General features: G+C 46.9%; 1 protein-coding gene across 2 annotated transcripts in view; it reads right to left on the reverse strand.

The window, feature by feature from the left end:
* The window catches only part of mapkap1 (MAPK associated protein 1), a 125,577-nt gene that overhangs the window by 62,282 nt on the left and 50,157 nt on the right, over window positions 1–13,138 (reverse strand). The window contains exon 7 of one of the 2 annotated variants that reach the window (XM_082955283.1): window positions 3,877–3,997. In XM_082955283.1, the coding sequence (XP_082811409.1) occupies window positions 3,877–3,997 (121 nt within the window). 2 annotated transcript variants of the gene reach the window in all.

A 13,138-nucleotide genomic window follows, 5' to 3' on the forward strand; every position in this document is an offset into this window, starting at 1 on the left:
AGCTCACGTCTGGGAGGGGCAACCAAAATGATCTTGCCTGTGATCTGACTTCAGCTATTTGGGCTTAATCATAATGATTTAACCCTTTACAGTGATGGGAATTGGCCTCCATTGAATTGGCCTCCATTGAAATGTTTCTTACAGAATAAATATGAAATACATATGCATAAGCATGGTAGGGAACAGTTTGGAGATCATGGGAAAATTATTAGACCAAAGTTTACGACAACAGTTACCCTGAGACAAGACTGAATCTAAACATTGCACTGTTGATTCTATTTGTTGATAACGAAACCTGAAAATACTCTGGATACATTGTGATAAGATAAAAAAATGACAAGGGTTTGAGTGAGAGGACTAACTGGAGACTCCAAGTGGTCACACACCTCTCCAAGGTGGACACAGTTCCTAAGTCATTTCAATGCTTTTTTATGACTCAAAGAAGACTATTCAACTATAAGATGCGTATTTGAGCTCTCCTAGCTGAGCGGTTCAGGAACTACAGCAAACACACTGGTAGTTGTTTTGATCACAGCCCTGCATCCCCGCCATCACACAATTACTTTTGTTGTATACTCAATCCAAAAACAGCCCATTCATTATAAATCACAATCTGGATCAGGTGGGCATCGTTTTAAAAGTCAGTTCTATTGCCAACATGACTAGCTAAGTCATAAAACACGATGTTACAGAGTTAGGCTTTCACAATGCAATTCAGAGGAACAGATTATAATTTTGATGAGCATAGAAAGAGGTCATGAGTGAATTCAGGTGCCGTGTTCCGCAGTGAATTTATCACAATAGACAAACATCGTCTCATTCTGTTCAGAACGACCCAGGGTATGACTCCATGTCATCTGGTAACTGTATATCCAACAGGCTCATTCTGTTCAGAACGACCCAGGGTATGACTCCATGTCATCTGGTAACTGTACATCCAACAGGCTCATTCTGTTCAGAACGACCCAGGGTATGACTCCATGTCATCTGGTAACTGTATATCCAACAGGCTCATTCTGTTCAGAACGACCCAGGGTATGACTCCATGTCATCTGGTAACTGTACATCAAACAGGCTCATTCTGTTCAGAACGACCCAGGGTATGACTCCATGTCATCTGGTAACTGTACATCAAACAGGCTCATTCTGTTCAGAACGACCCAGGGTATGACTCCATGTAACTGTACATCAACCATAGTGATCATAAGCGTTGAACTATATATATATATATATATATTACTATATATTATCAGTTTTATGATATGGAAATGTGAAGTGCACATTTGGACTCACGGGTGTTTGGCTTGTTTCTATGACATAAAAGCGGTATTTATTATAATCCTCAATGTCTCATCTTTCAAAATACATGGAGTCGCCTAATTTACAGCATTTCCCTCCCTCAGACAACAAAACACTTGCCAAAGTTGCCTAATTGGCAGGTGGGTTGGGGATAACTGCTTGTCACACGGTGCTCAAGTTCAGAACGTCTTTCAGTCAAAACCCATAGAGAGCTGTGAAGCGCAGAGCCTGAACTCCGGCGTCATTTATAGCAGGCTACTTACTGTACAGCCACTGCGTTCCAATTTTGGCGATTATCAGTGACCAAATCTGCCATTTCCAACCTGCATACGGATACGAGTCTAAAGGGGCACATTTTCTCAGAGGAGTATATGGAATTGGTGTGTTATCCAGACATCAAACCTCTGATGGTGTCTTAGGACTTGTCGATTGGCATTTCTAAGGGGTGGAGATTTTTTAAATGAGGGGGTTGAAGGTGGGAACATTTGTACCACCACAACATTTATGGACAGAGGTGGCCTACACAAGGAATTTGTGTTGCAAAACAGAATTTCACTCCCCCCATATTTCAGGTGATATGTCCAAATTCTAACAGAAACAGATTGGTTCATATTCCCCAAAAAATCAAAATAAACCAAAATCAATTTAGAAATGGTACATCAAGAAGCTCTTCAACAAAGTGCCCCTGTACTTTTTAGAAACAGGGTGCTGAAATGAAAGATTCAGTCATCGGCAAAGCACATCCACTTCAACTCACTTAGCAAAGCATGTCCCGAGAACAGTGGTTCATTCAATTTTCATGGAGTTAAATGGAACTCTGCTTTTAGCAGCCAGAGGCTATGCATACTATTACATTCCTAAAGAAGGCTTTTAGCACAAATTGCATTTATAATAGGATATAAGTTCAAGACACAAACTTCTTCTTCTTTAACTTCTACTAATAGCTGTGTAGCACTGCATTTTGGGATAAAAATGTTTTTTTTTTCCCCCTCCAACTCGGCCCAATCTGAGAAGACAAAGACAACAAGGACATTGTACACGATATACCCAAGAAAAATGAAAAAAACTACAACAAAAAGGGGTAGTAGGACCAAGCCACTGGCAAGGTTAGTGCTGTGGAGAGGTTAGGTCCGTTTGAGGGCGCTAGTTAGGGGATTGCTAATGTCTTCATCACTCTAGGTCCTGGTAGACAGTAGGCTGAGGTCTCAAGCAACACAAAAGAAAATAGGCAGACATGCCATGGCCTTGTCCAGTCTAAGGGGATCGTCGCCATCATCACCATCATCATCATCATCAAACATTGTCTTCAGTGGTTGTGACAGCAAGCCACTGAGGATGGAGGAGGTCATTAGAACGGCGGGTGCAGGGGCACACTGGTGATGAGGTGGGGGCAGATAAAAAGGGACAGCCAGTTGTAGTACAAGCCGGAGAGGAGGGGGGAGGCCAACAAGAGAGAATAGACCTCCTCCCTTCCACACCTCTCTCCGCTCAGTAGGCGGGGCTGCCCTCTCCACTCAGTAGGCGGGACTGCTCTCTCCACTCAGTAGGCGGGGCTGCTCTCTCCACTCAGTAGGCGGGGCTGCTCTCTCCACTCAGTAGGCGGGGCTGCTCTCTCCACTCAGTAGGCGGGGCTGCTCTCTCCACTCAGTAGGCGGGGCTGCTCTCTCCACTCAGTAGGCGGGGCTGCTCTCTCCACTCAGTAGGTGGACTGCTCTCTCCACTCAGTAGGTGGACTGCTCTCTCCACTCAGTAGGTGGACTGCTCTCTCCACTCAGTAGGTGGACTGCTCTCTCCACTCAGTAGGCGGGACTGCTCTCTCCACTCAGTAGGTGGACTGCTCTCTCCACTCAGTAGGCGGGACTGCTCTCTCCACTCAGTAGGCGGGACTGCTCTCTCCACTCAGTAGGTGGACTGCTCTCTCCACTCAGTAGGCGGGACTGCTCTCTCCACTCAGTAGGCGGGACTGCTCTCTCCACTCAGTAGGCGGGACTGCTCTCTCCACTCAGTAGGTGGACTGCTCTCTCCACTCAGTAGGCGGGACTGCTCTCTCCACTCAGTAGGCGGGACTGCTCTCTCCACTCAGTAGGCGGGGCTGCTGTGTGCCGTCTTCTCTACTGTTCCTCCGTTGCGTCCCAATATGATCCCTTTCAGGCCTTTATCTCTGGCTGGGGGGGGGTGAGAGAGAGCGCCGGCCCACCCGTGTCGCCCCAGCTTCATCTGTGTCCTGGCGTTGGAGAGGCGATTGGTTCCGTCTGACTTTTGTATTAAAACCTCAGTTGCTATCAGATCCCCAGGTGATCTGGGCATGACAAATTAAACACTGTATGGCAGCGCTATCAGAGATCACACCCTGATGGTTTTTCTGGAGGGGTGGGGGTGGGTTGTGGAAATGCTTTGTGTGAAGACAGCAACACATAAGGGGGGCATCCACAAATTCAAGTACACACACACTTGTGCATGCACTCGCACACTCAAATATATGAAGAACACTACTTACTAACACATGCTACTTTCATTGTTTGGGTGCTTCACAATGGGGTTAATAGGATTTTCATAAACATGTAATAAAGCATCTACGCCCCACATACCAGAGCCTTTCTGAGAGCCTTTCCTCTTCTTCAGCGCCTTCTGCAGGATCTCCTTCATGGTCACCTTCAGGCTGTCCACTGGGATGAGAGAGAAACCATGGACAGCATTTCTGCAGGAAAAAAAACAGGAGAGAGAGAGAGAGAGAGAGAGAGAGACGGAAGGGGAGAGAGAGCGAGACGAGAGAGAGACAGACAGTGAGACGGAGGGGGAGAGAGAGACGGCGGGGGAGAGACAGCGGGACAGAGAGAGAGACAGAGGGACAGAGAGAGGGATGGAGGGAGAGAGAGAGAGAGACAGAGGGAGGGAGAGAGAGAGAGAGAGAGGGAGGGAGAAAGAGAGAGAGGGAGGGAGAGAGAGAGAGACAGAGGGGGAGAGAGACGGAGAGAGACGGAGGGAGAGAGACGGAGAGAGACGGAGGGGGAGAGAGAGAGGGACAGAGAGAGAGAGAGAGAGAGAGAGACAGAGAGAGTACAGAGGGAGAGAGACGGAGGGGGAGAGAGAGAGAGACAGAGGGGGGAGAGAGAGAGAGAGACAGAGGGGGAGAGAGAGAGGGACAGAAAGAGAGAGAGAGAGAGAGAGACAGAGAGAGTACAGAGGGAGAGAGACGGAGGGGGAGAGAGAGAGAGACAGAGGGGGAGAGAGAGAGAGAGACAGAGGGGGAGAGAGAGAGGGACAGAAAGAGAGAGACAGAGAGAGAGACAGAGAGAGAGAGAGAGAGAGTACAGAGGGAGAGAGACGGAGGGGGAGAGAAAGAGAGATATTAGTTATTTAAGTGAAGAAATAATACATCTGCAGACACAGTGACAACAAAGCGCCCGCCTCAGCAGAAGTGAAACAAATATCAGTAGGCTCTCTCTCCAGTTGACTCGGGGACACAAACACCTGATTCGTTATCCTAAAAGCGTCACGTCGCATTTATCGGATTGTTAGGGCCAATAGCACACTTATTTACTACCACCGCTTGGAACACTTCATTTTAGGCACTTTCAAAAGATAGGACTGCTATTTATGATGCCATTAAAGCAGGCGAGTGTGAAGCGGTCTCACAAAACAGTTTAGTCAAAAGAAAGCCCTTGTTCTATTGGATAAGGGCTCTGCAGATTTGTTTTTCCGCTATCCATCAATCATGCAGATGTCGTGTCATAACCCAATAACACATGAGGGTATGACGTCATAACAATCACAGTAGTAAATTCAGGAAGGTTAACTTGCTACTGGTTCTGAGTGAATCGGGAATGCGTCACCTCCCTTAAAAGTAAATGATGATGTGGAAACGATGCGATGGAAGGATTTTAAGTATAAAGTCAGCATAAAACAAGTGCGCAAAGCTAGACCAACAAAATGGATGACGGAAAACAACTAGACAACATTAAGGCTCCCGAGTGGAGCAGCGGTTTTAAGGCACTGCATCTCACTGCTAGAGGAGTCAGTGCAGACGCTGGTTCGATCCTGGTCTGTATCACAACCAGTTGTTATTGGGAGTCTCATAGGGCGGAGCACAATTGGCCCAGCGTTGTCCGGGTTCGGGTTTGGCCAGGGTAGGCCATCATTGTAAAATAAGAATGTGTTATGTATTTTATACATTTTATTTTACCCTTTTTCCTCCCCAATACAGTCTTGTCCTATCGCTGCAACTCCCGTACGGACTCGGGCGAAGGTCGAGAGCCGTGCGTCCTCCGAAACACGATCCCGCCAAGCAGCACTGCTTCTTGACACAATGCCCGCTTAACCAGGGAGCCAGCCGCACCAATGTGTCGGAGGAAGAACCGTACACCTGGCGACCATGCGCCCATCCCACCACAGCGTGGATGCACCCGGCCCGCCACAGGAGTCGCTAGAGCGCGATGGGAGAAGGACATCCCGGCTGGCCAAACCCTGCCCTAAACCGGACAACGCTGGGCCAATTGTGCGCTGCCCCATGGGTCTCCGGGTCGCGGCCAGCTGCGACAGAGCCTAGACTCGAACCAAGATCTCTAGTGGCACAGCTAGCACTGCGATACAATGCCTTAGACCATTGCACCACTCGGGAGGCCCTAATAATGTGTTCTTAACAGACTTGCCTAGTTAAACAAAGGTTAAATAAATAAAACAGTCCTCTGTCCTGGTTTCAGTCAGGTCTAGACAGAACAGTCCATCTGTCCTGGATTTAGTCAGGTCTAGAGAGAACAGTCCACCGTCCTGGTTTCAGTCAGGTCTAGACAGAACAGTCCATCCGTCCTGGATTCAGTCAGGTCTAGACAGAACAGTCCATCCGCCCAGGTTTCAGTCAGGTCTGGAGAGAATTGTCCTCCGTCCTGGTTTCAGTCAGGTCTGGAAAGAACAGTCCACCGTCCTGGTTTCAGTCAGGTCTGGAGAGATGTGTCCATCCGTACTGGTTTCAGTCAGGTCGAGACAGAACAGTCCATCAGTCCTGGATGCAGTCAGGTCTGGACAGAATAGTCCATCCGCCCTGGTTTCAGTCAGGTCTGGAAAGAACAGTCCAATGTTCTGGTTTCAGTCAGGTCTGGAGAGAATAGTCCTCCGTTCTGGTTTTAGTCAGGTCTGGATAGAACTCCATCCGCCCAGGTTTCAGTCAGGTCTGGAGAGAACAGTCCCCTGTTCTGGTTTCAGTCAGGTCTGGAGAGAACAGTCCCCTGTTCTGGTTTCAGTCAGGTCTGGACAGAACAGTCCCCTGTTCTGGTTTCAGTCAGGTCTGGACAGAACAGTCCACTGCTATCTGCCTGGGCCTGCTCTCTTCCTAAGGTTGAGCCTTCCAACTCCAGCAACTGGCTGGCTGTCCTTGGTTGTGTGGTCAGAGGTCTTGTTGCTGACCACAGTCCAGCCTTCAGGTCAGTCTGGGAGTCTCCCCTTCTCACCTTGTCCATGTCATCTTATTTATTGTGATTTAATTAATTATTATTATTTATTTTTTTTAACTCTGAGGCGATTGATACATAGGGTCCTTGACGAACCTCACCCTAGCAGGGATGGGGCCAGGCCCAGAGTGGCACATACTGAACCCTCACAGCACCATGTACTGAGACAAGAGACCCATTCCTATTCACGCCCCTCCCCCCCCTGAAGTGTGGAACCATTCATTCCCTTCACACTCTGTAGATAGGGCTCAGCATCCCTCACACTGCTTTACTCCTCAACCAGGGCAATGATCCAGAGCCAAGCTTGAAGCTTGGGTTTAGCCTAGCTACCAGATGAATTGCTTAAAAGGCCCAGCTAGCCTAGCCACCAGACGTAGCGCTTAAAGGGCCCAGCTAGCCTAGCCACCAGACGTAGCGCTTAAAGGCCCCAGCTAGCCTAGCCACCAGACGTAGCGCTTAAAGGCCCCAGCTAGCCTAGCCACCAGAAGTAGTGTTTAAAGGGCCCAGCTAGCCTAGCCACCAGATGTAGCGCTTAAAGGGCCCAGCTAGCCTAGCCACCAGACGTAGCGCTTAAAGGGCCCAGCTAGCCTAGCCACCAGACGTAGCGCTTAAAGGGCCCAGCTAGCCTAGCCACCAGACGTAGCGTTTAAAGGGCCCAGCTAGCCTAGCCACCAGACGTAGCGCTTAAAGGGCCCAGCTAGCCTAGCCACCAGACGTAGCGCTTAAAGGGCCCAGCTAGCCTAGCCACCAGACGTAGCGTTTAAAGGGCCCAGCTAGCCTAGCCACCAGACGTAGCGCTTAAAGGGTCCAGCTAGCCTAGCCACCAGACGAAGCGCTTAAAGAGCCCAGCTAGCCTAGCCACCAGACGAAGCGCTTAAAGAGCCCAGCTAGCCTAGCCAGCCAAGCCACCTGACGAAGCGCTTAAAGGGCCCAGTCTTTTTTATTTTACCTTTATTTAACCAGGTAGGCAAGTTAAGAGCAAGTTCTCATTTAAAATTGCGACCTGGCCAAGATAAAGCAAAGCAGTTTGACACATACAACAACACAGAGTTACACATGGAGTAAAACAAACATACAGTCAATAATATAGTAGAAAAATAAGTCTATATACAAAGTGAGCAAATGAGGTGAGATAAGGGAGGTAAAGGCAAAAAAAGGCCATGGTGGCGAAGTAAATACAATATAGCAAGTAAAACACTGGAATAGTAGATTTGCAGTGGAAGAAAGTGCAAAGTAGAAATAGAACTAATGGGGTGCAAAGGAGCAAAATAAATAAATACAGTAGGGGAAGTGGTAGTTGTTTGGGCTAAATTATAGATGGGCTATGTACAGGTGCAGTAATCTCTGAGCTGCTCTGACAGCTGGTGCTTAAAGCTAGTGAGGGAGATAAGTGTTTCCAGTTTCAGAGATTTTTGTAGTTCGTTCCAGTCATTGGCAGCAGAGAACTGGAAGGAGAGGCGGCCGAGGGAGGAATTGGCTTTGGGGGTGACCAGAGAGATTTACCTGCAGGAGCGCGTGCTACAGGTGGGCGAGCTGAGATAAGGGGGAACTTTACCTAGCAGGGTCTTGTAGATGACCTGGAGCCAGTGGGTTTGGCGACGAGTATGAAGCGAGGGCCAGCCAACGAGAGCGTACAGGTCGCAGTGGTGGGTAGTATATGGGGTTTTGGTGACAAAACGGCCGGCACTGTGATAGACTACATCTAATTTATTGAGTAGGGTATTGGAGGTTATTTTGTAAATGACATCGCCGAGGTCGAGGATCGGTAGGATGGTCAGTTTTACGAGGGTATGTTTGGCAGCATGAGTGAAAGATGATTTGTTGCGAAATAGGAAGCCAATTCTAGATTTAACTTTGGATTGGAGTCTGGAAGGAGAGTTTACAGTCTAACCAGACACCTAGGTATTTGTAGTTGTCCACATATTCTAAGTCAGAACTGTCCAGAGTAGTGATGCTGGACGGGCGGGCAGGTGCGGGCAGCGATCGGTTGAAGAGCATGCATTTAGTTTTACTTGTATTTGGAGGCCACGGAAGGAGTGTTGTATGGCATTGAAGCTCGTCTGGAGGGTAGTTAACACAGTTACCAAAGAAGGGCCAGAAGTATACAGAATGGTGTCGTCTGCATAGAGGTGGATCAGAGACTCACCAGCAGCAAGAGCGACATCATTGATGTATACAGAGAAAAACGTTAGCCTAGCCACCAGACGAAGCGCTTAAAGGACCCAGCTAGCCTAGCCACCAGACGTAGCGCTTAAAGGGCCCAGCTAGCCTAGCCTAGCCACCAGACGAAGCGCTTAAAGGGCCCAGCTAGCCTAGCCACCAGACGTAGCGCTTAAAGGGCCCAGCTAGCCTACCCTAGTCACCAGACGAAGCGCTTAAAGGGCCCAGCTAGCCTAGCCACCAGACGTAGCGCTTAAAGGGCCCAGCTAGCCCAGCCTTGCCACAACTAACATGGGGTGAACAGCTGCAGCGATTGTTCTCAATCCAATAGCATAGACAGTGAGACAGAGCTGCTGACTTTGTTTACATAAGACAACACTTTGCTCATTGTTTAACTACAGAAATACTGCACCAAACACCTTTTTAGATGTAAAATTGATCAACTAAAACATCCTCAGCAAAAACATCAATAAATTACAGATTATTATCTTATTTTAGATTAATTTCTGGGGATTTTAAGAAGTGAAAATCGGCTCATGGGGTACAAACATCATTAACCAAATGCTGACTCAGTCAGGAAACACACTTCCAAGACTGAAATCTCATATTTCTAATGAGCAACAGAAAAACAGACGTGCCAATCAGCGTGTTCTGTGGCTCTTTAAAAAGGTCCAGCTAGTCTAGCCATCAGACAGAGCGCTTAAAGAGGCCCTATAGGGGAATCAGTGGATAAAGAGCAGGCTTTTTGGGCCCAGGCCCAATGGTAATATACAGGAGTGCATGTCTGTAAAGCAGAACCAGGGGGGCTCTGTGATTTAGGCTATAACACACAGACACACACACACATTTACCAACACATACACTTTAACACTTGTATACACAAACAAGGACACAGGAAGACACACACACACACAGCCCGAGTCTCTGGCCATCATCGACTGCCAACTTCTCCCTGGCAGAGGCAGCCTCTCCAAACCCGATTAGCAATTAAAATGAATAGGAGCTCCTTAAAAAGCTCTCGCCGATAAATTAACACAACAAACTGATTAGAGTACAGTCCCTGGGCACAACACAGGAAAAACATGCTTCAACTGGGGGCAAACTGCTCTAACTGGGGGCAAACTGCTCTAACTGGGGGCAAACTGCTCTAACTGGGGGCAAACTGCTCTAACTGGGGGCGCCAGAGGAGATGGCAGCCGTTTTACAGGCTCTTAACCAATTGTGCTAATGTGTGTTTTTTCGCGTTATTTGTAAAATATTTTGTGCATAATGTTTCTGCCACCATCTCTTATGACATAAAATAGCTTCTGGATATCAGGACAGCGATTACTCATCCTGTACCGGACAAAGATTTTATTCTTTAACGAGTCCGACACGCAGGATTTACTTCAGACACCCGACAAGGCCCTCATCCTCGTCATTCACAGGAGAAAGAGATGGAGATTATCAGGGAAGTAGTTCGGGGTGCCTTGTAAGGATCCAACAGAGAGTTGGTAATCTGCCTCTACCATCAGTCCTATTACCCAACGTACAATCATTGGATAACAAAATAGACGAGCTACGATCACGAATATCCTACCAACAGGACATTAAAAACTTTAATATCTTATGTTTCACAGAGTCGTGGCTGAACGACGATATGGATAACATACAGCTGGTGGGGTTTACGCTGCATCAGCAAGATAGAACAGCTTCCTCCGGTAAGACAAGGGGTGGCGGTCTGTGTATATTTGTAAACAACAGCTGGTGCATGAAATCTAATATTAAGGAAGTCTTGAGGTTTTGCTCGCCTGAGGTAGAGTATTTAATGATAAGCTGTAGACCACACTATCTACCAAGAGAGTTTTCATCTATATTCATCGTAGCCGTCTATTTACCACCACAAACCGATGCTGGCACTAAGTCCGCACTCAATGAACTGTATAAGGCCATAAGCAAACAGGAAAAACTCTCATCCAGAAGCGGCGCTCCTAGTGGCCGGGAAATTTAATGCAGGGAAACTTAAATCCATTTTACCTCATTTCTTCCAGCATGTTAAATGTGCAACCAGAAATAAAATAAAAAAATATCTCTAGACCACCTTTACTACACACACAGAGACACGTACAAAGCTTTCCCTCGCCCTCCATTTCACAAATCTGACCGTAATTATATCCTCCTGATTCCTGCTTACAAGCAAAAATTCAAGCAGGAAGCACCATTGACTCGGACTTTAAAAAAAGTGGTCAGATGAAGATGCTAAACTACAGGACTGTTTTGCTAGCACAGACTGGAATATGTTCCGGGATTCTTCCGATGGCATTGAGGAACACACCACATCAGTCACTGGCTTCATCAATAAGTGCATCGATGACATCGTCCCTACAGTGTCTGCACGTACATCACCCAAACCAGAAGCCATGGATTACATGCAACATCCGCACTAAGCTAAAGGGTAGAGCTGCCGCTTTCAAGGAGCGGGACTCTAACCCGGACGCTTATAAGAAATCCTGCAATGCCCTCAGACGAACTATCAAACAGGCAAAACGTCAATACAGGACTAAGATTGAATCGTACTACACCAGCTCTGATGCTCATCGGATGTGGCAGGGCTTGCAAACCATTACAGACTACAAAGGGAAGCACAACCGCGAGCAGCTCAGTGTCACAAGCCTACCTGGACGAGCTAAACTACTTATATGCTCGCTTCGAGGAATGCAACACTGAAGCATGCATGAGAGCATCAGCTGTTCCGGACGACTGTGTGATCACGCTCTCCGTAGCCGATGTAAGACCTTAAGACAGGTTAACATTTGTATTTATTATGGATCCCCATTACTCTTTCTGGGGTCTAGAAAAATTAAGGAAGTTTATACAATTTTTTAAATATTACAGTACATTCACAACACACTGTGCCCCCTCAGGCCCCTACTCCACCACTACCACATATCTACAGTACTAAATCCATGTGTATGTATGCATGTGTCTGTGCCAATGTTTGTGTTGCTTCACAGTACCCACTGTTCCATAAGGTGTTTTTTAATCTGTTTTTTTTTTTAAATCTAATTTTACTGCTTCTGTCAGTTACTTGATGTGGAATAGAGTTCCACGTAGTCATGGCTCTATATAGTACTGTGTACCTCCCATAGTCTGTTCTGGACTTGGGAACTGTGAAGAGACCTCTTGTGGCATGTCTTGTGGGGTATGCATGGGTGTCCGAGCTGTGTGCCAGTAGTTTAGACAGACAGCTCGGTGCTTTCAACATGTCAATACCTCTCATAAATAAAAGTAGTGATGAAGTCAATCTCTCCTCCACTTTCAGCCAGGAAAGATTGACATACATATTATTAATATTAGCTCTCTGTGTACATCCAAGGGCTAGCCGGGCTGCCTTGTTCTGAGCCAATTGCAATTTTCCTAAGTCCTTTTTTGTGGCACCTGACCACACGACTGAACAGTAGTCCAGTTGCGACAAAACTAGGGCCTGTAGGACCTGCCTTGTTGATAGAGTTGATAAGAAGGCAGAGCATCGCTTTATTATGGACAGACTTCTCCCTTCTTAGCAACTACTGTATCAATATGTTTTGACCATGACAGTTTACAATCTAGGGTTACTCCAAGCAGTTTAGTCATCTCAACTTGCTCAATTTCCACATTATTTATTACAAGATTTAGTTGAGGTTAGGGTTTAGTGAGTGTTTTATTCCAAATACAATGCTTTTAGTTTTAGAAATATTTAGGGCTAACTTATTCCTTGCCACCCATTCTGAAACTAACTGCAGCTCTTTGTTAAGTGTTGCAGTCATTTCAGTCGCTGTAGTAGCTGACGTGTATAGTGTTGAGTCATCCGCATACATAGACACTCTGGCTTTTCTCAAAGTCAGCAGCATGTCGTTAGTAAAAATTGAAAAAAGGGGCCCAAACAGCTACCCTGGAGAATTCCTGATTCTAACTGGATTATATTTGAGAGGCTTCCATTAAAGAACACCCTCTGTGTTCTGTTAGACAAGTAACTCTTTATCCACAATATAGCAGGGACTGTAAAGCCATAACAAACATGTTTCTCCAGCAGCAGACTATGATCGATAATGTCAAAAGCTGCACTGAAGTCTAACAAGATAGCCCCCACAATCATTTCATCATAAATTTCTCTCAGCCAATCATCAGTCTTTGTGTAAGTGCTGTGCTTGTGTGATGTGCTTGTCACAAGGCCGCGGGGCCAGACGGATTACCAGGACGTCTACTCTGAGCACGCG

Source organism: Salmo salar, chromosome 01 (genome assembly GCF_965601325.2).
Source record: "Salmo salar chromosome 01, fSalSal1, whole genome shotgun sequence".
NCBI classification, from domain to species: domain Eukaryota; kingdom Metazoa; phylum Chordata; class Actinopteri; order Salmoniformes; family Salmonidae; genus Salmo; species Salmo salar.